Raw genomic sequence first — 24,752 nt, forward strand, 5'->3', positions numbered from 1 at the left:
GTTCTTGAAGCTACTAACATGAGTTTGACCAAACTGCGGGAGGCAGTGGAAGACAGGAGTGCCTGGTGTGCTCTGGTCCATGGGGTCATGAAGAGTTGGACATGACTAAACAACAACAACATTAACAATAACAAGAAACACACCAAGCTAAACACCCCACCCATTTGTGCATGTAGGAACTATGACTTGCACACCAACAGAGAAAGTTCCACGTTTCTTCAGTGCTGGTGGATGTGTCCCCTTGGCAACCAGTCAGAGGTTCTGGAGCTACTATGGCTGCAAGATCAAAGAGTGAAGGAGAGCCCTCCACCTCCCAATGCCATTTGCTTCACCCTCAAATAGCCTGTGCTGTTAAGATGTTTCACTGAGCGCCTGCAGTTTTCCACTCACTGGGCCTATTCCTGCCCTCAAAGAACAAACCTGCTCCATTTGCAGGGTGACAACCCTTCAGAGAGACTACCATTTAATCTGATCTTCTCCAGGCTAAACATGCTCAACTTGTCCAACCAATCTTCAAAAGACTTAAGTTTCCAGATAATCCTGCTTCCCTTTCTTCTTGACACAATGCAGTTTGTTAGCACTGTTCTTCAGATGTGGTGTCCAGAACTCAGCATGGTACTCTCTTTCAAATGAAATAAGGGATTTCCCCCCTAGCTAATGAAATAAAACCTTTTAAACACACACACACACACACACACACACACAAATTCATTTAAAAAATACAAAACAACCACATCCTACAACAGCCACAGGAAGCTTTGGCTGCACACTAAGAAGAGGAAAATTACTGCCAACAATTGCTGTGATTCAGGATCTCCTAACTCCTGAAAGGGTTGCTAACCAGATAATGTGCGGTCAAAGGGTATGCATGCGTATGCTATATGCTGAAGAAGCATAATTTGAACCAGGCCTCAACAGAGCCTGCTTCCCAAGGTAGGATGTGACACATGCAATCCAAATAGAAAAGCACTGCATTTTTGAAGAGGGCCAGCCCAATACATTTTGGTGCCGGAGGCTAAGGACAGGATGGCACCCCCACCTCCACATACAGAATCTAACTGCACTGTGGCAGCTGAATTTAAAGACAGACAAATCTAACAGTTTTCGTTTTTTTCATTTTCTCATTTTTCCAGTCTTAAATTTCCTGCATTTCCACAACCGTTTTATTTTTATTTTATTTTTTTAAAAAAGGTCCTCCTGAAAATTCATTCCCTAACAGGCAATTTTTTTGCAAAGTAACTTTCCTTACTATAAAGCATTTTTGTATGTTAGATTCACTTATATATGCAAACTTATACAGCCTTTATCCTGGTATATGTAATTTTTTGTACATGTTTTTGAGAACTGCACAGCAAAATCTGAAGAGTGAGTTTTGAAGTATGGCTATGTTTCGGTTTGCATTTTATTTCAGAAAGTGGACATTAGGGAGCTTTGCCTTTAATACAAGCTGAATCAAATCTCGCTCCCTTCTCACTGAATGTTATTTCAAGATGGGCAGTGGAACAACATCTTCCATGGTATCTGAAGGCAGTGGGATGACTTAGGATGTGCAGAGCAAGCTAGCTTAAGGGAATTAGGGAACTTTTGTCATGCCTGGCATCTGTCTCTTGAGGAAGCCGTCTTAATCTGCTTTATGGTAGGGATGGCCCTGTATTTGAGAATGTGTATGCTTTCTCCTAGGACTAGGTGATCCAGGTGAGGCCCCATTGCTTGACGTTAGAGGTATACCTGGGGTGGGCATGGACCCAAATGGGGCATGACCCCCCCCCAATCTTTCTGAGTGCCCACTTGAATATATCTGGGTGGGTTATGAATTTGGGAGAAACTGAATTTGTGTGTGTGCGATCTTGGTTACTGGGTAGGATATAAATTTTGGGTAATCAATTTACTTAACTTTGCAGGGGTCATGAATTGGGGGGAGATAGTGTACCGGTAATTGATTTACAAAAGAGAGAAATTAATGGGGGTAAAATGAATTGAATAGAAGCTGATTTGGAGTGATCTAGGGTGGGGTTCAAACTAAATAATGTATTTACAGTGATTGGCTTTGCCTTCCGTGCCATGCCAAGTCCGCATCCTATAAATGCGCATTTGCAGATTTGTGTTGGTGCTCCCCTGCCCGGAAACTTTCAGGTATCCAATATCCCCCGCTGGAAGCCAGCCTTTACATCCATTTGGGGCACTGGTGGTGCCGAGACCCGAACACAACACCTTGTTCCCTTAGCAGCGTCTTTCGGCTCGGGCCCTCCTAACCCCTAAACCGGGTTATCCCAGCCCCTCAGCTTGTCGCTTCCAAAACTAAGCTCGGGAGGAAAGCGAAAGCAGAGCAGAAGACCTCCCATAGCGGAGCCACGCAGAGGAGGATCCCGGCCGCGGAGGAGCCTCCTGCCCGTTTCCTTCCAGGGCAGCCGGCAGAAAAGAGGAAGGCGGTGCTGTCTCTGGCCGCGGCCGGCTCTCTCGCTCCTTGCCGCGCAGGGGGCTTTTCCCTCCGCCCGCGGCTGGGATCCCCTCCCTCTCCCGCTCGGCTGCGGCCGGGCCGGGCTTCCCCCGACGGGAGGAGCGAGCAGGAGAGGCGCAGCTGCTGCTTAAAGAAACAGACGCCTGCCTGCCTGCCCTGTTTGTCTGGCAGCAGCAGCAGCAGCAGCGAGAGCGAGCAAGCCCGCCGTTCCCACCCACTTGAACCGGAACCGTTTCCCCCCTTTTCTTCCCCCCGCTTCTTTTTTTTCCTTTTCGCAAAAGGCAGCCTCGGGGTTCGCTGCTGCTGCTGCTGCTGCCGCTGCTCGCTGGCGGGGGAGAAAAGGCTGCGGTGTTGCCGCCGCCGCCGCCAGCCCGCCCCTCCTGCCGCTGCTGCTGGGAAGAGGAAGAAGAGGCGGCGGAGCGGCGGAGGGCAATGGGGCTGCGGCTCTGCAGCAGCAGCAGCAGCAGCAGCAGAGGCATAGCCCGGCTTTGCAGCAGCGCCTGCCTGGGCACGAGGACTGAGCCGCGCGGCGGGGCAAGGCGGCTTGCATGAGCCTCGGGGCACACCAGCAGCCGCCGGGGAGCGCGGCCGGCGGGAGCCTCGCTTGCTGCCGCCGCCGCCGCCACCGTCGTCTTGCCCCGCAGCGGCGCTTGCCGTTTCCCAGCACGCTGATGGCTTCTCGACGTCGCTGGTGACTGCTGCCTCCCTCCTCCTCCTCCTCCTCCACCACCACCCTTCCTTCCCTTCTTTTTCCTTCCTTCCTTCCTCCTCTTTCCACGGGCGGCGGAGATGGGGAACACGACCTCATGCTGCGTGTCGTCCAGCCCCAAGCTGCGGAGGAATGCCCACTCCCGGCTGGAGTCCTACCGCCCCGACACCGAGCTGAGCCGGGAGGACACGGGATGCAACCTGCAGCACATCAGCGACAGGGAGAACATCGACGGTAAGGAGAGACCCTCCGTTCGCCCCCCTCGCCCACAACCGCGCGAGACCCGGGGTTTTGCGGCGTGCATGTGGGAAAAGAGAGAGAGAGAGAGATTACCCCCCTTCATGCACGTGGGAAAGCCTCCCTGCACGCGTCAAGCAACAAGCAACATTCCAAAGACGGCTTAATAAAAACTTGAGCCTTGGAGCGGTCTTTCTTTGCAGTTCAATTCTTTGCAAGCTAGAGATCGGCATCCCCGAAGAAGGAATGCGGAAGAGCGCCCCATAGCATGTTTTGGGTGTGTGTCTGTGTTAAGCGAGGGGTAGCCTCTGAGCATGTGCTGATTGCTCTTCGGGCAGGCTCTGCCGTTAAGCGTGATGAGGAGAAAGCCACCCGAGGTGTCAGATTTTGGGGATTCTATTAAGGGTTGCAGATGGTCAGTTGCATAAGAGGATTGCATTTTGATATTTTTTCTCCACCTTTCCCCCACCTCAGGTAGCAAAATATGCCTCCCTTGCTTAATGACAGAGCCTTGGGGAAAGGGCTTGATTTGGGACACTGCTGGGTGTCTCAAGATCCTTTAGCAGAGGCCACCAAAGAGTTAGAGGTTTGAGGCCTTCCTGTCGTTTTAGTTCTGTTTATTTATTGCATGTATTTATATTCAGGATGCATAGCCTTCCAAGGTTGTTTGTGATGGTTTGTGGGGGGTTTTAAAAATCACAGTAAACAGCACCAACATATAAAAAGTAACCAGGATCCTTCCTGTCACAGAGCAGTTGGTAGTAGATAGAATGGCCCAGCCATGGTGGAATAGGCCATCTGGGGCAATATGTCTCTTCTAGCTCCTGAAATCCTGATGGCAGATGTGGACCATTTTTCAAACTTCCAACCTAAGAAATATGCCTTGGTTAAAAAAATATATTTCCTCATGGGCTACTAGTGAGTCCCCACATGCTGCTCGTGCTTTTTGTGGGGGGGTCAGCGCTGGAGTCATGTTCTCTTGTTGAGAGCTGTGCGCGGGGAGGACATAGCTGTGCGCAGGGAGGACATGCCTCTGCTCAAAGATTTTCTTGAAGCAATTGTCATGGAGCAGGTCCCACAATTTGCCTGGGGTCCAGGTCACTTCCCTTGGTCTCTTCAGCAGAGTTGCGAAGGGAAAATGTCTCTCACCTCGCCCTTCTAATTTTCTTGGGGAAGCTAGGCTGACCTAGCCAGAACTGTACCGCAGAACTGGATGGTGCAGTTTTGTGGTACGTTGTGCTAGGCCAGCCTTACTTCATAAACTAAACCTACAACTTCTAGGGTGGCACAGGGTAAGCACATTCTTTCCCCATGCACCATAGATGCAGCTTAACTACAGCTACAACCATGTTTGACCATTGACCGTACTGGCAGGGGCTGATGCATAGCGGTCAACTTCCCCCTTTTCTATTCGGAATAAGGAAATTTCCCTTAAAAAAAGGGAAAAGTTGACAGCTATGGGCTGATGGGAATCGGAGTCTAAACATCTGGAGGGTCACAGTTTTTGCCCTGCCACCATACCAAGGGGGAAGAGAACTAACCAGTCTGTGAGCAAGAGGTCTTGGGACAATGCAGTAATTCCTGCCCATTTCCCAATCTTCTCAAGTGTTTTGTGTAAGAAGGGAAGGGAATATCCAGCAGTTCTTTCCCAACTCCAGTTCACAGAGGAATGGGTGTGTGTGACCTTGAGTTACTAAGAGAAATAGCCAGTATTTGAAGGGAGGAGAAGGGGCAGCTCTAGGTCTTTCCCCCCCTGGCCGCCTTTTTGTGAAGAGAAACTGAAGACGACCTTGAAAATACTGTTGTGGTCCCCTGGACACTGTGAGATGGTTCTCAGGGTGTGTTTCTAGGGTAGCCTAATTTATCCCTTAACCTGGTGCACTTTGCTGGTTTTTGGACTGCGACTCGCATGATGAAGGGCACTAGGTTTGGGAAGACTGTTTTAGTGGGGTAGGAAAGGGACTGGAGTGTGCCTTTCCTCCCTCCATCTCGTTACTGACTGAAATTTTATTTTTTCCTCTCGTGTAGCTCATGCCTCCGGCGCTTTCATTTGAAAGTAGCAGCGTCAAAATACTGTGGGGTTTTCTTGTTTTTGTTGTTTTACCTCATGCTGTTCATCCATCCACATGTGAGCATTACTGTCATTCTGTTGTGGGAAATGCTAGCATATGTTGCTCTTGCTTTTGATGGAAGACGCTTTTGGATGTTATCATGCCACTCTGGGGGACGACTTTTTGGAGGCCGTCATGTGTTGGAGCCCATCAGTATTTCCCCTCATACTCTAGAAGGGAAAGCCTCTCAACCCCCCCCCCCCCCGTAAAAAAATCCCATAGTTACTTTTTGTTTAAGGTGCAGTGTGTTCCTAGGCAACAAATTTCACTCATTTTTGTGTTGCCTTTTATGGGGTTCTCGCCCCCCCCCAAGTCTGTTTATCTGTGGGAAAGCCTGTAATATTTAAGAATACCATCCTTTTGGGTTTCACAACATGTTGTGGACATATATGGGTTCTTGCAGTATACAGGCCTCCCAAGTCCAATCAAATTGGTAGGGTTGTGACCAACTAACTACTCAAGAGTAGACCCATTGAAAGTAATGGACCTAAGTTAGTCATGTTTGTTAACTTTTGTTCTGGCTTCTGCTCATTAACTGGGTCTATTCTAAGTATGACTAGCGCTGGATACAAACCATAGCCTTGAGAATCTGTCTATATTCAGTTTCAGAAACAAGCTGCGGTCCATCAGATCTGAATTAGTATCATGGGATAATTGTTCTGGTTTGTGCTAAATTTCACTGAGAAATGTAGATACTGGGCAGGTTTCTTCTGTGGCAGTCTTTACTGATGCCTTCCCTTGCATGGGTTGACAAGACATTGGTATAATGGATTAATAACACTTGTGCTAGAGTCAGAGAGCTATTTGAAAAGTGTCTGGGAAATCCTGACTTGCCTGTCAAATGGGTGTCCGTTGCATTAGTTAATTGGAATCTTGTCAGTTCTTTTAAAAGTGCGTCCATCCACACATGTGTTTCTCTTTAAAAAAAAAAGCAAAACTGGTAGCTTCAACTTTTTCATACACCAGATTTTATTTTAACACATTATTTCCCCATGTGCATTGGTTTGATTTGAAATATTGCATCGATAGACTATTGTTTCTTAATAGTGTGTGGATGTTGGCTAAAGTTGAGACAATTAAAACACATTATTATTATTATTATTATTATTATTATTATTATTTATTATTAGACTTTTTTGAGCCACAGATGAGTAGCTAATGAGCATTCCTAATGCCCTCAGAGTGATTAATTCTTATGTTGCAACGTCAGAACTGGCCAGGTTAGCAATTTTATGACACGCTAATAAAAAAAATAAAATCTGACCATCTGACAAGATGTGCTCAGTGCTGTGTGGTATTTATTTTGTACCTTTTCAAGGTAAAATGACAGTTCTAAAAAATAATTGTTTTGTGTAAGATTTCTTTTTGCGAAATAAGCTACACTTGACTTGATTTGACCCCTGGCTGAAAGCCAGTGTGTTCACAGTGTTCATTTTGAATGAAAGCAGAGGTGAGGGTGTGGCCTAGCCTGAGCTCTCTACTCAGTTAATGAGTTATTCAAGTGTGTTTATATGTGGGACTATTAACCCCAGTAGATAAGCAATGTAATATGTGTCAAATAAATTGAAAGAAATGTTGGTATTTGTTGTACTTTGATAGCTCAGCAATATACAAATATTTTCTGATATATAAGCTTATATATAACCATGTGTCTTTTTTGTTAATTATTTGCATTGCTTCTCTGAATTGTCTACCAACAAACTTGTTTCAGGTTCAGTACCTCAAAAGATGCAAGGGAAATAAATCTTTGTCTCTCAAACAGGCATATAGCACTGTGTATCTTTAATTTTGCAGTCAGAACTTTGGAGATTTCCTAGTTGGAGATGGCTAGGATGATTCCAGCTTGCAATAAAACAAATCCTCTCTCTCATGCCATTTCTTGAAAAGACCCACACCATAATTCTTGTATCTCTTTAATTGTTTACAACTTGAAACTTCAACAATCCCGCACATTCTCACAGTGGAGGAATTTGTCTGGCCTTGCCCTTTTACTGAAGTTACTCTTTATTATTGGCTGTTGAAGAAAAAGATTATTTCTTCACCATAATGTTCAGGGTTCAGTTTATGTTGAATTTATGACTCCCGCCCGCCCCCGATTCAATAATAATAATAATAATAATAATAATAATAATAATAATAATTATCCCCCGCCCTCCCTGGTCAAAACCGGGCTCAGAGAGGCTAACATCAAATGTATAATACATTAATCATGCTTTAGCCGTTAAGTGATATTTCCCACCATTAAGACCTTTTTGTGGCGAGTGTAACAACTGGTTGCGCCCAACAAATGCAGGCCCTCTCTACCTTTTGCTAAAAGCAACTGTTTTATAAATTCCCTTAATTAGGGGATTAATGCTGTTAAGAACCGGCTAAAGCATCATCTGATCCTTAAAATGCTCTTGCAACACGATCCTATTAGCTGAAGCACTGGCAAATTAGCATTTAAGATTAGATGCCATGATTTCTGCACTGCTATGCTGTCGTTATCTGTGATGTTCCCACTCGCGTCACATGCTGATCCAGGATATTGTAGCCATATAACAATGCCAGATGCTGTTTGTGGGGTGGGTTTGAATATTAATAGCGTAATAATTTCAGCTCTGATGCAATGTTTTCCTCCCTCATGCTTGGAATGAAGCACTAACACAGTACTGCTAGATCACATCTTGCACTGTCAATTCCGGATCAGAAATCTGCATCCCATATAACTGGGCCACTAATAAAATCCATTCAGGCCTCCTTTTTATGGCATGTCAATCGTGTGTTAAATTTTCTGTGCATGGTGGAAGAACTCTTGACTGGGGATTGTTTTTCAACATGATTTATTTGCTAGACAGGGGCAGTTTATTTTCTTCAACCAAGTATGTGGGAAACTTTTTGATCAAAGGCAGAATTGTACAAGAGCTTTTAGGTTTGTCAAACCGGATGCAAAAGACTCAGGGTTTCAGAGCAGCTGATAGATTGTTTTGCAGTCTTTGCATGGCTTGCTTAAAGAAAATTTAATAAAAAGGAACGTTCAGTTAGATTGGGTTGCAACATATTCAGGACGCATACCCATATAGCTCCATTGAGTCTGTGGAATAGTGCATGTGCTCTTAAGGATGGAGTGCATTGTTAAGGATTCATAATATTTATAGTTTTTCAAAGTATTGCTACAATATAGTCTTCCTCTTATATATATACAGTATACACAAACTTTAGAATGATTTCATCATCTGGAACGTGAGCCTTTCAATGCTGCTGATACTTTTTTTGTATTTCCTTGCAGTTGACGATTGAATGAATTCTGATAAATTGTATGTCTAGTGTATTATTTCAGTTAGAGGTCTGGGCAAGGCATATGCAGACAAGGTGTAAGGCAGTTGGCATATCAGTCATTTTTAATAACTAGACATAAGAATACTTGAAAATGTATAAGTGATCATACTTTGCTAAAAGGCTTGCACATTGGCTGTATTGGGACGACAAGGGAAGCCATGTGGCTTATCTATGGGAATGAGTACCATGCTAATTCATGCTGCTGAGTGCTCCTGCTGCCCTCCTTTCTTAGCGCAAGCAGGGTAATAAACCATAAGCCTTGGGTTAGTATTGCATTTGGACTAGTGATTGTGGTTGTTTCTTCCAGGGGGAAACCAAAGGTAGCCTTTTCAGATCATGATTGGTTTGGAGAGAAACCAGCTCTGACGATTGATTTGGATGTCCCAGGAACCAATGGTTTGCTGTTCCTGGTTACACCAGAGGAGGATCGTGGGTGGCAGCATTTGGCAGCATGCACTAGCGGCTTATTCACAGCAAACCATGGTTTATGGCTTACCATGCCATCCAGATGTGATCACTGAAATTTGTATATTATAGTTGATATTGAACTGAGTGCTCCACCTATGTTGTGTGATATGCTTGTGTGGTCATTCCGCAGCCATGGCACAATTTCTCCTATTGGTCTTGCCATACATGAGATGTTGCCTTGGGAACTTAGTAGTAATGGTGGCCAGAAACTTTTCTGTTTGCACATCTCACTAAAAACTCTTGTCTCTTAAAACCCTTCTGGATTCAGTGCTTGCAGTGGCAGAGTGGTGCTGGCTGCCAAGACCTTGCCATTCTTTCCACTTTGATAAACGGCCAAGGAAAATTTTTGTGTATGCATATTTGCCATTGGTTTATAATAAAAAAGTACAAAATTATGCCTTGGATTGTACTGAGCTGTGAAAATGGTCTTAATTCATGGCACGTTGTATGGGTGTAAATTTAAATCACATGCATAATTTCTTCATTTTTCATCTAAAAACCAGCTGTATTACATATTTGAAGCTTGCTACTGTGTAAAGAGTAAATGCGTAGAAATTCAAATGTTTCTGGCATACATTGCCACTTAAATGTCAAGTGCAGGAAGGCACTAGAAAGCCACTTTGGAAGGCAGTGTTCTGCCCCTGTGGTTGTAAAGCTGCTCATACAACAATAGCTTTGAGAGCGAAGACCTTCACCAACTTAAATCTCAGCTTTCATTCCTAGAGGATGCAGCAGTAAAGCAAAGTATAACTGAAGAGACCTGCTCCTTTTTAAAGAGGGATTATTAACTCCTTGCTAGTCTTGTTAGTTAATGAGGATACATGGTGTATGCCAGAAAGAGTGAGTAGCAAATACTTAAGTGGCTATTCAGTGTGCTCTGCTGCTGTTCATCGTTATGTAGTTTGCATAAAAATGATTATATATGATGGCATATAGTTGTATTTTTCCAGGTGCAGCAGTGTCATTGTGGAGAGAACAGGGAAGTTAAAGAGTGAAGTGGGTGAAGGAACCAGATCAAAGTTCGTTTGTTTCCCTGCGAAGTTTCCCTTGTGCATTACTGATTCAGCAATTTATGGGTATGGGTGTCTGTTCGCAAATTGTTCTTGCATTCCTGTGACCTCTTCACAATTTCCAAATAATCAGTAACAGAATATGTGGTGTCTCTATCTCTACCCCTTTGCATGAGTTCTGGAAATCTTTAGGGTAAATGTAGATGTTTGAACGCACAATTCTGCCATATTGCATCGAGCTCTCTGGCTAAGTTAGAGGAAGATAATAAGAGAGGAGTCTGTAGCTTGGAAGCCAATTTAGATTTGGAATCAATTACTAATTTCCTTTCTAGCTATATCCATTTTATGTTGCAGGACCTAACAGTGACTTTTGCTTACCTGTCGTTATTTTTTGAAGGATGGGTAGGGAAAAATTTCTCCTTCATTTCTGTTAGTACATGAACTTGCATGCGCAGATTAAAATGTATTCACTTTCTCTGTAGATACTTTGCATTTTGCTCTGGGCAAGGTCATTGAGAATGTAAAGAAAGCAAAATTCATGCTTCCCTCCCCCCTTTATGTTGGAGTAGTGTTTTTTAATTTTTTTTTAAAGTAGGAATAAGAATCCATTGGGAGCTCCAGTGGCAGACCCTTTTCTCAGCCTCCTCGCCTGTACCTGAGCTAGTAGAGACAGACACAACATTGTAGGTTTCATTACAGTCTTGATAGTGACTTTAAAGGAATGTTCCTCACCACATGTCCCACTGTCCCCCTTTTTGCTGATGCACATTTATTATCTCACATTATCCCAGTCATTCCCCTCTGCCACCCTTTGTTGCCATTTAGTCATGTCCGACTCTTCATGACCCCATGGACCAGAGCATGCCAGGCACTCCTGTCTTCCACTGCCTCCCGCAGTTTGGTCAAACTCATGTTAGTAGCTTCAAGAACACTGTCCAACCATCTCATTCTCTGTCGTCCCCTTCTCCTTATGCCCTCAATCTTTCCCAACATCAGGGTCTTTTCCAGGGAGTCTTCTCTTCTCATGAGGTGGCCAAAGTACTGGAGTCTCAGCTTCACGATCTGTCCTTCCAGTGAGCACTCAGAGCTGATTTTTTTCAGAATGGATAGGTTTGATCTTCTTGCAGTCCATGGGACTCTCAAGAGTCTCCTCCAGCACCATAATTCAAAAGCATCGGCGATCAGCCTTCTTTATGGTCCAGCTCTCACTTCCATACATCACTACTGGGAAAACCATAGCTTTAACTATACGGACCTTTGTTGGCAAGGTGATGTCTCTGCTTTTTAAGATGCTGTCTAGGTTTGCCATTGCTTTTCTCCCAAGAAGCAGGCATCTTTTAATTTCATGACTGCTGTCACTACCTAGCAAGCCCTCATTAAGAGAATTAACATTCTATAACTTAAAAAAAAATCTACCTAAATCTATTATCTCTACAAGAAAGTTAGCATAACACATAATGTGTGTTTTCATTTCCAGTCATAAGGATTACATGAGAAGCCTCTGCTTTCTTCTCCTTTACAGATCCAACTTAACTCACGTGCTGCTATAGCATTCTGTTTTCAACTGGGTTCTATGGCACACAGTCTCCCTACTTGGGAGCTCACACCAGAGAGCACATATTCATGAAGTAACATCACTCAGTTCATCTGCTGGTATACTGGGCTCAACTCCTTGACTGCTTTCCCAGTGCCAGGTCCAGCCGCTATACTTACAGTACTATTTATGCTCAACCTTAAAAAATAATAATAATGGCCCCCATGTGTAAACAAATATGCCTGTGCCCAGTGGCTTCTTGTGCTTGGGAGTTCTAAATGGGCATGTTCTTTTTTCCTCCCTTAGAAGCTTTTTGATGTGTGACTATGCACTGTCTTGTGAATATGTGCGCCCTTAGGTTTGGTCCGGAAGCTGCGGCTCGTGCAGGATGTATTGCAGCCCCTCTTATGGCTGGGGTTGTCTTCTGTGAACACATCACGTCAGTGCTGAGGGAACTACACTGGCTGCTATTACGCTACCGAGCCAAGTTTTAAGGTTTTACTGTTGCCGTATAAAGCCCTAAACAATGTGGGACTAGGATATCTGAGGAATGACCTCAATGTCTATATACCTTCCTGCCTGCTGCCGTCATCTACAAGGGGTCATCCTTGTGGAGCTGCATGCCCCAGAGGTTCATTTCATGGCAGCTTGCACAAGGTCCTTCAGCTATCCTATGGAACAGAGTGCCTGTTGAAGTTAGATTCCAACGCTGTATGCATTTTGTCAGATGCTAAAAACTTTTTATTTTCCATTTTCACAGGCTTTCTCAGAAGAATGAGTTTACTTGCAGGCAGTATTTGCTCTTTTTGCTTTTCTAAAGAACTATTCTGTTCTTGTTTTATTTTTATTATTGTATACCACTCTTGTTTTATACTGATGATACTGTGATGTGTAGTAGTTCACAAACGCTTCATTTTTAAAATAAGCATTTTTATTGAAAGTTTTCAATAAATACAAGAAAAATCAAACCAAATAACAAAAATTTTAAGAAACTCAAGAAATGAGAGAGAAAAGAAAAGAGAAAGGAGGGGGGAAATAACTGTAAGGGGCCTTTATCACATTTGCATCATATATATAATTTCATTTATCCACACACAGAAAGGTAGACCCTCCCAGTTCCCACCTGGAAGCCTACCTCATAAACATTCCAGATCAATCAGAAAAATAATATATGCCGTAAATCGCAATGTATTATCTTTGTGTACCAGCAAGGAAGGAATTTCTGTCAGATATGTCCAACAGGAAATGTACAGTGAAATTGAGGCTTCATGCCCAGTATACCTTGACAGTGTACTTGCTGAAAGTAGCAACCTACCCTTTGGCCCTGACAGTAATTGCCAATTCTCTCTTCATTAGAGAATGTGACGACTGTGAGGGCCAGGTTGTGCCAGGGGCATGATTTGTGACTTCCCCCTCACCCTTGATGGCGGCTGTCTAATAATTGCGTCACATGTCTCCTTCCTCTTCTCCTGCTCAAGTAAACTGCGAGACTGATTTTCGCGTTACTTACTTAGTGAAAATAGCTGGCACTTAGATGAATGAGCAGCTGCTGTTGGCACTAAGTGGTGGGTGTGTAGTTCTGGCACCAAGAAATTGCCTTAACCTGGTGATTGTTTCACCTTCTGGGGATCACAGAGGAAAGGGCATGAACTGACTGGTGAATGCTGGGGGTGAGCCTTGCAGCTGAGAGTACAGTGGATGCTCGGGTTGTGAACATGATCCGTGCGGGAGGCACATTCGCAACCTGCAGCGTTCGCAACCCACAGCGCCGCATCTGTGCGCACGGGGGTCACAATTCAGTGCTTCTGCGCATGCACAAAGCGCAATTTAGCATTTGTGCGCATGCGCGAGCGCCAACATCCAAAAGTAACCTGTTCCAGTACTTCCGGGTTTCGGCGCGTCCGTAACCCGAAAACTCACAACCTGAAGCGTCTGTAACCCGAGGTATGACTGTATGTGATTGTCCCTACTAAAGGTTAAAGAATGAGGATGCAGGTCTATCCCCACTATGAGGACAATGAGTTGTATCCATGCTTGGTCCTACTCAGAGTAGACCCATTGAAGTTAATGAACACAGAGAACTTAGGTGTATTCATTTTGGGGGGGGGGGGCTACTCTGAGTAGGAGTTAGTTGGCTACAGCCCAGTGTCAGCATCAGGCCTTGGTTATGGTCTGGATAACCGCATCCTCTCTCCTTAGTCTCCTTTTGGTTGCCTTCTCCCACTCTTGCTTTCTGCTGTGCTCTTTCCTGTAAACCTGGCACTACCTTCTTTGGGACCTCTTCAAGAAACATGTGATTTTAAGAATCCTTAGAGAGGGTTCATAGCAGTTTCCAGAGGAGGAATGACTTCTGGGAAGAGCGCAGAGAGAAGAAACGCAGCAGCACAACCAGACACCTTTGTTTGCCCCGGCTGCAACAAAACATGTCTCTCCTGCATCGGTCTCTACAGCTGCAGTGGGGCAAGAAATGGCGCCTTGAGTTTTTGGTGAGGTGAGGCCGATAGTGGCCGGGTGGATCAGAATGTACAATAAACACAAAAACCCCTCGGCACCGTGTGCTGCCTTCAACTAAACAGTAGCATTAAGTGTGAGCTGAAAATACCAAACAGGTAGGCAAGATATCAGGACGTGGGGTGGCGCTGTGGGTTAAACCACAGAGCCTAGGGCTTGCTGATCAGAAGGTCGACGGTTCGAATATCTGCAAGGGGGAAAGCTCCCGTTGCTCGGTCCCTGCTCCTGCCAACCTAGAAGTTTGAAAGCACGAAGTGCAAGTAGATAAATAGGTACCGCTCCGGCGGGAAGGTAAACGGTGTTTCCATGCACTGCTCTGGTTTGCCAGAAGCAGCTTAGTCATTCTGGCCTCATGACCCGGAAGCTGTATGCCAGCTCCCTCGGCCAGTAAAGCGAGATGAGTGCCACAACCCCAGAGTCGTCTGCGACTGGACCTAACAGTCAGGGGTCCCTTTACTTTTAGGCAAGAGATCAAATGATTGCAAGGCCTGTTAAGAAAGTCTCCCTTCACCTGACCTTTCTGGGCTTACCTTTTCTATGACTTCTGCTGCTTTCCTAGTACTTATAGTTAGTATTCTGCAATGAATCCCTATCATCCCATAATGGTAGCATAGGAACAAGGAAATCTGTCTTCTACCGAGTCGGACGATGGGTCTATCTTGGTTCTTATCATCTACACTGGCTGGTAGCAGATCTTCAGGATTTCAGAAAGGGCGTCTTTCCCTGCCCTGCCTAGAGACGATGGGGATTGAATTTGTAGACGAAAGCATGGGTAGGCAAACTAAGGCTCGGGGGCCGGATCCGGCCCAATCGTCTTCTAAATCCGGCCTGCAGATGGTCTGGGAATCAGCGTGTTTTTACATGAGTAGAATGTGTGCTTTTATTTAAAATGCATCTCTGGGTTATTTGTGGGGCATAGGAATTTGTTCACCCCCCAAAAAATATAGTCTGGCCCCCCACAAGGTCCGAGGGACAGTGGGCTGGCCCCCTGCTGAAATAGTGTGTATTTTCTTCCGGAAACCCTGTAGGTGGAAACCATATTGTCTTTGCATTCAGCAGGAGCATTGGCCTCAAAGCCAAAAAATACAGATAGAGTTGTAGGCAGAGGACAAGGTAACGTTTCTACAATATACGCAGGTATTCAGAATAGAAACAAGAATGCTTGCTGTGTTTGATCTACCACCTCTGCCACCCAGGGTCATTTTCAGCTTTTTGCCTGTTGCTTTTGGAAGGAAATGAAAGTGTTTCTTGGTTGAATGTAGGAAGCCAGGGCTGAAATAAATATATAGCTCCATTTGTCGTCTTTGGTACTAAGGAGCATTGTTCCTATCCAGCAGAAAAGGCTCTCTGTATTTCTGGGCCCATTCAAGGAATTGTGTATTTTAGATTTCACAGGAGTTCATATCAGCTGAATAATTTTGTCTTCTGCTCCAGGGTGACACTACCCGGGGCTTTTCATTCTCATTCCCCCCCCCCTCCCTGCACCACCACTGTGTTTTTAAAAAATACAAACAATATTCACATTCAGAAAGCTGAGTATAGCTTTGTGCAAGCCAAGCTGCCTTGTACAAGGTTACATACTGTTTTGATGGTCATTTTGGAAATGGTTATTTAGACGTTGCATGTAAGAGCCCTGTCTGTGCCTGCCAGATAGTCCTGCAGCACATTTGTTTGAAGGAAGCTTGCCCGGCGATTTCTCTCTTCAGTCAGCGTGTGCCGACACAACTTCCAAGTCCTGCTACAGATGACTTACTGACCTCCTTTAATGCCTACAGTCAATGAGGCAAGTTGAACAACGAGACTCTCCATCTACTCTGCTGGTCGTAATTTTTCCTTAGAGGTATTTGAACTGTAGTGATGTTTGTGTGTGTGGTTAATGCTAAAACAAAAATCAGCTAACAATATACATACACCCCTTTACTGACCAATTATACTAAATGAGCTTGAGAGAAACCCCCAGGAATTTTTCCTCTTGAATTTTAGATTGCAATTAAGAGGTTTTGATTAGTTAAAACACTTCCTTGTTGTTGCTGCTTTTGTTTTGCATTTTAGGAACCCAATCAAGGTGTGATTCTTGATGCCCTGCATCAGTGCACTTAGGACAGAATCCATCAGGGATGCCTCCTTTGCAAAACTCCTTTAATTGTTCCACGCTATCACAGATCCTCTGACTTTTGAACATGGTTGTCAGGTGTTCAGCGCCACAAGCAGGCAAATAACATTGCCGGAGATAAATTATTATTTTATATGACTTTTCGCCGACATCGGAAGGCAGCCCTGTTTCAGGAAGCTTTTAATGTTTGATGTTTTGCTGTGTTGTTTTTTTTGGTAGTCTGTTGGAAGCCACCCAGAGTGGCCAGGGCAACTCAGTCATATGGGCGGAGTACAAGAAATAATAATAAGAATTATTAGCAGCATTTGGAAAAGGCAGAAAAGAAGACAAGTTAGTAGCTTGTTCAAAGAGGGAGAAGCTGGTGATCTCCTTTGGTGATATGTCCCATGTTGTTGTTGTTTAGTCGTGTCCGACTCATCGTGACTCCATGGACCAGAGCACGCCAGGCCCTCCTGTTTTCCATGGCCTCCTGCAGTTTGGTCAAACTCATGCTGGTAGCTTCAAGAACACTGTCCAACCATCTCGTCCTCTTTTGTCCCCTTCTCCTTGTGCCCTCCATCTTTCCCAACATTGAGGTCTTTTCCAGGAAGTCTTCTCTTCTCATGAGGTGGCCAAAGTATTGGAACCTCAGCTTCACGACCTGTCCTTCCAGTGAGTACTCAGGGCTGATTTCCTTCAGAATGGATAGGTTTGATCTTCTTGCAGTCCATGGGACTCTCAAGAGTCTCCTCCAGCACCATAATTCAAAAGCTCAAATTCTTCTGCGATCAGCCTTCTTTATGGTCCAGCTCTCACTTCCATACATCACTACTGGGAAAACCAAAGCTTTAACTATACGGACCTTAGTTGGCAAGGTGATGTCTTTGCTTTTTAAGATGCTGTCTAGGTTTGTCATTGCTTTTCTCCCAAGAAGCAGGCGTCTTTTAATTTCGTGACAGCTGTCACCATCTGCAGTGATCATGGAGCCCAGGAAAGTAAAACCTCTCACTGCCTCCATGGATAATGGACAGAACTGTAAGCTTTTGATCACTCAGTGGCACAGGATTGGCTGTTTGGTGTCATCTGATTGTCTAAACCAGGAGGTTCTGGGCTGTGGTGCAAATGTTTCAGCTTGATACACCCACTGTTTCCTCCTGGCCAGCAACCCTCGGGATGCAACGCCATATTATCAGATGGACAGAATTGCAGCTGTGGAACCTGATGACTGGTCTTTTGTGGCATTTTTCACTCGCTATGTGCTGTGTGCCACTGTCTCGTCTGGTGAGCAGGACAACCCCTTCCTTCTTTCTGAGAAGTGGGTGGGAATTGTTCTGGCAGCTGTCCTGCCGTCGCCACCCCTTTCCCACTCCATGGTTGGAAACAAGGCTGAGAGGGATTTGACCACTGTGCTACGGAGATGATCTGGCCCCCTTTTTCTGCTTTGGCATTGGGGTGGGGCACTTTCAGCAGGGAAGGGCAAGCACCCAGAATGTTGGGCTTGGCTTCCAAAGGCATCACAAAACTGTGATCAGCCTTTGGCCTCTGTTGTCTTCTGCTGCTGACATGTTCTTTTTAGTTTTCTGTGAGATCGTTGAACTGAAGGAAAAGTACTAAACTGCATAATCTGCAGGGAATGGCAGCATGCTTTCCCTCCTCCCTTTTGTACTGTGTGCTTCTCCCAGCACGTGTCAAGAGTGGTAACTTCCATATGATTGTTGAAACAAGGCCCTTTGTGGGAAATTGCCCAAATTGCCTGTGCTGCTTCCTGAGCCTCACCTGCTGTTATGAGCATTCCTGTTGCTAGCAGTCATTCTGACAAGCATCTCTCCCTGTGTAAATCATGCTGGGCTAATCCAGCCTTGGTTGGAATACAGTGTGCTAGCTTGCAATACCTGGTGAAAGATATGATGGCGTAAAAGGCTTTGCCTTCGCTTGGCATGAACTAGCAAGAGATTGCCTTGGCTGCAAAAAATAAAATAAGAGTGATCCTTCTTTGACTCCTTCCCGCCTTGGTCAGCTCTGGAAATGGAAATTGCAATGCTTTTATTGCTTTTATTGCAATTGCTGAAGCAGTTGTTGAAGAAATAACACAGGGAAAAATAAAATCTTCCAGGATGCATCTCTATGTACACTTACATGTGCATAGATCACTCTGAATAGAGGAGTACCTCTGAGTCAGCATGCGTAGGTTTGTTGGTTTATGACTTTATTTGTTGCCGTTGCCTTTTAGCAAAAGCGACAACTGGGTGTCAGCTGAGTTGCTGGGGTTTCATTTGGGTCCAAATTAGATATGAAGGTGGCAGATCTGTGTTTTAAAATGCTGTCTTTTACAATCGTGTAGAACAGTGGTTCCCCAAACCCCACCCCCAAAGACTGCTTGAAAATTGCTTATGTTCTTGCTGGACCACTTCATTGTTTTTCTGCCTGTTGTAGGAATTGTAATGGGCTGTGTTAGATGCTGTATGATTTCCACACAATTAAAATCTTAATATAATATAAGATATATAAGAAGAAATAAGAATACAAGTAAAAATCAAACTGAATGTTTTGTGCAATGGATGTGCCACCTCCCATCTTCAGCTGCACATTCACAGGCGCCCTGGGGGTGCCCTGAGTGAAGCTTGCTGGTTTGTGGTGGTTTGTGGACTGTGGTTTGGTAACCCCTGGTGTAGAAGGCAGGAGGAATCTGATTTGAGCATGTGCTGAAACCCTCCTATACCTGTGAGTATTTTATTATTAGTTCTCTGCATTTTTATCCTACCGTTTTATCTTAGGAGGTCAAATATAAAACCACGCTCCTGTACTCTCTCCTACAACTTGGCATGCTAAGAACAACACTGTGTTTATGAGAAGTTAGAGAATACAGTCTTGTTTTGCATATCAAATAAAGCTGTGGTCTGTTGGGAACTTTTCTTTGGTGTTTTCAGTTAAGACAGAAGGAATAGCTTTGTTCATCTTAACATGGGGAATGTTGACCCAGGAGACCTTTTAAGGGCTGGGAATTTCCTGCAGATGAAAATGTTAGGCTAATGCCATTATGAATCAACTCGTTTAGCAGATAAATCTGTCATTGGATGAAATTACATCCCCCCCCCTTAAAAGTTCATGGAGTAGTAACCTAGTTTTACACACACACACACACACACACACACACACACACACACACACTCTTCCTTATCTTTATCCTCCACCCAGACAAGCAAGCAGTCTTATTAGAGTTCAAGGACACATTCCAGCAAGGCAGAACACGCAGGGAGGGTGCAGAGCAGGGCTGGCAAGAGATGTGGCTTGGAAGAGTATGCAGCCCGGAAAGAGTTCTGAGGGCTGGATAGAGAGGTTTGTAGGGGCCATATTTGGTCCCTAGGCCTGAAGTTCCCCACCCCTGGCATATATCTTATTCTCACAGTCACCTCATATGCGAGAGCCCTGACCTGGACTTTCTCAAATCTCTACTACTATTGCCAAATAGAGCGCATGACTTGTTACTCACCAAGCTGAGCGCGGCTTAGCAGCCATGGATGGCAGGAGTCTTGAAAACTTCATAAAGGAGGTGGATGGGGGTGTTCTCTATTCGCCTCGGTGGTTCACAAGTTGTGTAGGACTGTAGTGCTATGAACTGCACTGGAAAAAGCAAGTTTCCCTCCTTTTGACGATTCCAAGATTTGTAGTTTGAAAGGCACTGAGAAATCTATTAGTGTACAGTGGTACCTCTACTTACGAACGCGATCTGTTTCAGGGTGCTGTTTGTACCCCAAAAAGTCCATAAGTAGAGTGCCGCTACTACGTGTGCACTTCTGTGCGCTCATGGTGAACCCGGAAGTAAACACTTCCGAGTTTGCCGCATTCGTAACCTGAAAAGCCGCAACGTGAAGCAAACGTAACACGAGGTGTGACTGTACACCTTTTAAATATATAGGTTCAGACATAATGCCAAACTGTTTTCATGTGGTCTTTGATTTTCTCTTTTACTACTTCTTTTTAAAAAATAAGCTTATTTATAATTTTCATTTATAACAAACAATTTTTTTAAACAATTCTCACATATCAAACCTTGACTTCCTTCACCCTCTTTCAGCGGTTCTGTGAATTTATCCTCTTTCTTCTTCTTCTGCATATCCCAATTGACTCTATTTATTCTTTTGCTCATCTGTTTTATATATGTTTTAGAAACTGCGAGTTTTTACAATAATCCGGCTAATGTCTAAATGATTTTCCTTTTCACTTCTGATTTAGTTGTGAAACATTGTTTGCCATTCAGCTGCAACGGGAAACAACAGTTTGCTGCTAGATCATTAGCTGGAGAGAAATCTCATCCCAGGTGAGGGACAAGCTTGGAAACAGTTTGTTTAGTGTGATATTGCATCTCTGTGTTTTCTGTTCCTCCCACTTGTTCATGGTTTTCCAGTCCAAAGAATGGGAGAAGCAGGGCATCACAAGATAATATGGATTCCAAGAAATCAAAGCAAAACTTTTAGGAGCCATTCCTGACCACATCTAACCTTGAGATGCACCATTACAACATTGCTTGGAGCCCGTCCCCCGCCTCAAATGTTTGGCCCTCTTATCTTCTCTTGCAATCATCCTTAGCTGGAATCCTGTCAGATTCAGGACCGACAAAGAAAGTAGTTCAAGGCACATATAGCTGAACTTTGGAATTTGCTTGCACGAGATCTAGTAGCTGCAATCCAACTGAATGGCATTAAAAGTGGATTAGACAGATTCACCGGGGGGGGGGGATAGGGCTATCAGTGGCTGCTTGCCATAATGGCTGTGTTGTATATCCATTGCCGGTGGGAACATGCTTCTATATACCAGTTGCAAAGAATCATATGCAAGGACAGAACTGCAGCACATAGCTCCTGCTTTGGGGTTCCCACAAACACCCGTTTGGCCACTGTGAGAACAGGATGCTGAACTAGATGGATAATTGGCCTGATCCCGGTTCTTGGCATATGGACGTGCTTTAAAAAAAAAATCGCCAGTGTGACATTGAGTTTAAAGCCCCCACTTCTTATGAGAAGAATTTCCACTACCTAATGGTTCTGTGCAAAAAAACCAAAAGAAGAGTATGTGGGAACAAACTGTGTGTGTGTGCTGAATATCAAAGGAATGATATTTGGCACTTTTGGGTGTGTGGGGAACAAAGTTATATGTACAGGTTGAATTAGTCATGGCCTCCTCACTGGAGGATGCTATAAACTGTATCCTCGGGTTCATCTTTATTCACACTGCAACCTGGGGAGTTGGAAGTATGCTGTGCTACATAATCCAGCCGCTCTGCAGACAGACTCTCTCTAAAAATACTTGATCCCTTGTTTACTCGATTCCCTGTTTTTAGAACTTCAAGCACTCTAATTTTCTGGGAAATCCCAATAAATAATGCTAATGCCATCAATTATCTGGAAGTTAGCGTCCTTCTTAAAGGCTCAAACACATTCTTTAATTCCCAAGATTGCATTATGCTTCTTTCCTGCTCTCGATCCATTCCAGTCCGGCTTCCGCGCTGGTCATGGGACCGAGACGGCTCTGGTCGCCCTAACAGATGATCTCCGCAGGCAGCTGGATCGAGGCGGGTCGGGGCTGCTGATTCTTCTAGACCTGTCAGCAGCCTTTGACATGGTCGATCACGAACTCCTGAACCGCCGCCTTGCCGATGTGGGGATCCAGGGCACAGTCCTTCAATGGCTGCGCTCGTTTCTCTCCGGTCGGGGACAGAGGGTGGCGCTTGGGGGGGAATTGTCATCGCGCCACTCCTTGGTGTGTGGAGTGCCTCAGGGTGCGATTCTCTCCCCAATGCTTTTTAACATCTTTATGCGCCCCCTCGCCCAGCTTGTCCGGAGTTTTGGGCTGGGTTGCCATCAGTATGCCGATGACACCCAACTCTATCTGTTGATGGATGGCCATCCTGACTCGGCCCCAGATACACTGACCAGATGCCTGGAAGCTGTGGCTGGATGGTTACGTGGGAGCCGGTTGAAGTTAAATCCTTCGAAGACAGAGGTCCTCTGGCTGGGACGGAGCGATATGGGATCGAGGGGGCAACTCCCGTCTCTTGCGGGGGTGCAATTAGTGCCAGCATCGTCCGTGAAGAGTTTGGGTGTAATCTTCGATACCTCCCTCTCTATGGAGGCGCAGATTACAGCTATAACAAAGGCGGCATTTTTTCATCTCCGCCAAGCTAAGCAGTTGGCTCCTTATCTCTCTCGCCCTGACCTAGCCACTGTGATCCATGCGACGGTCACCTCCAGACTGGATTATTGTAACTCGCTCTACGTGGGGCTGCCCTTGAGACTGACCCAGAAACTCCAGCAGGTGCAGAATGCTGCGGCGAGACTCCTTATGGGGTCTTCGCTGCGAGATCATATCCATCCGGTGCTGTACCAGCTGCACTGGCTCCCGGTGGAGTACAGGATCAGGTTTAAGGTGCTGGTCTTAACCTTTAAAGCCCTATATGGCCTAGGACTCTTGTACCTACGGGACCGCCTCTCCTGGTATGTCCCACAGAGAAACTTACGGTCTGCAAATAAAAACACCCTAAAGATCCCAGGCCTCAGAGAGGTTAGGCTGGCCTCAACTAGAGCCAGGGCCTTCTCGGCCGCGGCTCCAATCTGGTGGAACGCTCTGTCACAAGAGACTAGGGCCCTGCAGGACCTGACATCCTTCCGCAGGGCCTGCAAGACAGAGCTGTTCCACCAGGCCTTTTGTCAGGGCGCAGCCTGACCCCCTCCTCTGGCAATCTGCACAAAATTTTGCTTGATGGTTGCCATTAATTTGATTTTAATTTGATTTAATTAATTTTATAATGAATGTTTTAGAATGTTGAACTATTTTGATTGTTGTTAGCCGCCCTGAGCCCAGCTTCGGCTGGGGAGGGCGGGATATAAATAAAATTTTTTATTATTATTATTATTATTATTATTATTATTATTATTATTATTATTTCCAATCCATCAATTTGTGTACAGTAGCAGCTGATTTCGTAGATAAGCACAGATGAGTTTAATCTTTCAGAGGATGGATTTGCCTCACTCCCCCCCCCCCGCGCTCTGCGTATGATTGGGTCTACATAGTTACTTAGATGATTTTCATGCATAGCAAAAACAAATTATTTAAAAGGTAGTGTGAAACAGAACTGATTTTATGGACTTCTTGGTGTCCATGCTGAATAGCTTATGGAGTTTACAGATACTTCTTTTCACCATCTGATGCACAGTCATCAAGTCTGAGAAGGATGCGAGGAAGCAGGCAGAGTAATCGCTGCACATGTTACTTTTGAACAAATGATTTAGTCATGCATGTTGTGCCACATATTTCATCACTGAAGAATAAAACTCTAGTCTTTGTAAGTTGGAGGGAAGGAAATGATGTCATGTTTTGTTTCTGGTGGCTGATTCAGAATGGCAGCACGTAAGCTCGTTGGCGAACGCTTCCATTTCCAGGCCGGCTGTCAAAAGTAACAAGCACTGAAATTGGGATGGCAGCACAACTATTAAAAATGCTAACTTCTGGAAAGATAAGCAAACTTTTGAGTGTTAAGTAAAGCATAGTGCATGGACAATCTCTTTCTATAAGGTTTGGAATAGTAAATTTTAGACTGAAGTTCTAAACCAGGCTTCCTCAACCTCGGCCCTCCAGGTGTTTTGAGACTACAATTCCCATCATCCCTGACCACTGGTCCTGCTAGCTAGGGATCATGGGAGTTGTAGGCCAAAAACATCTGGAGGGCCAAGGTTGAGGAATCCTTTTCTAAACTCCTCCTCTTCCCACCCACCCCATACTGAGATCCAGCACTGAGGGCCTTCTGGCGGTTCCCGCACTGTGAGAAGTGAAGCTGCAGGGAACCAGGCAGAGGGCCTTCTTAGTAGTGGCACCCACCCAGTGGAACGCTCTCTCATCAGATGTTGAGGAGATGAATCACTAGATTACCTTCAGGAGACAACTGAAGGCAGCCCTGTATAGGGAAGCTTTTTAATGTGTAATGTTTTATTATGTTTTTATATATGTTGGAAGTCTCCTAGAAAATAATAATAATAACAACAACAACAACAACAACAACAACAACATCACTATCAGCTCAACAATTCACTATTAACTCTGAGCACTACTTTTCACATTACATAGTGGCAAATCCATGTATGGACTAAGCAGGGAGCTACAGTCATTCAAGGCTGTGTGATATAAGAAGATAAGGTGAACCTGCGGGATCAGGCCAATGGCCCATCTGGTGGTACTCACAGTGGCTGACCACTGCCTATTGGAAGCTCACAAGCTGGCCATGAGCACAACAGCACTCTGCCCACCTGC

The 24,752-nt window shown here is 44.9% G+C and overlaps 1 protein-coding gene across 1 annotated transcript in view; it reads left to right on the forward strand.

Moving 5' to 3' along the window:
* Positions 1 to 2,415: 2,415 nt before the first annotated feature.
* Positions 2,416 to 24,752, forward strand: part of CCNY (cyclin Y) — a 108,249-nt gene continuing 85,912 nt past the window's right edge. The window contains exon 1 of the mRNA XM_082192591.1: positions 2,416 to 3,401. Coding sequence (XP_082048717.1) covers positions 3,248 to 3,401 — 154 coding nt within the window. The 5' untranslated portion in view covers positions 2,416 to 3,247. The remainder of the gene's footprint in view (positions 3,402 to 24,752) is intronic.

Source organism: Podarcis vaucheri, assembly GCF_965113315.1.
Source record: "Podarcis vaucheri genome assembly, chromosome: 12".
Taxonomy (NCBI): Eukaryota; Metazoa; Chordata; class Lepidosauria; order Squamata; family Lacertidae; genus Podarcis; species Podarcis vaucheri.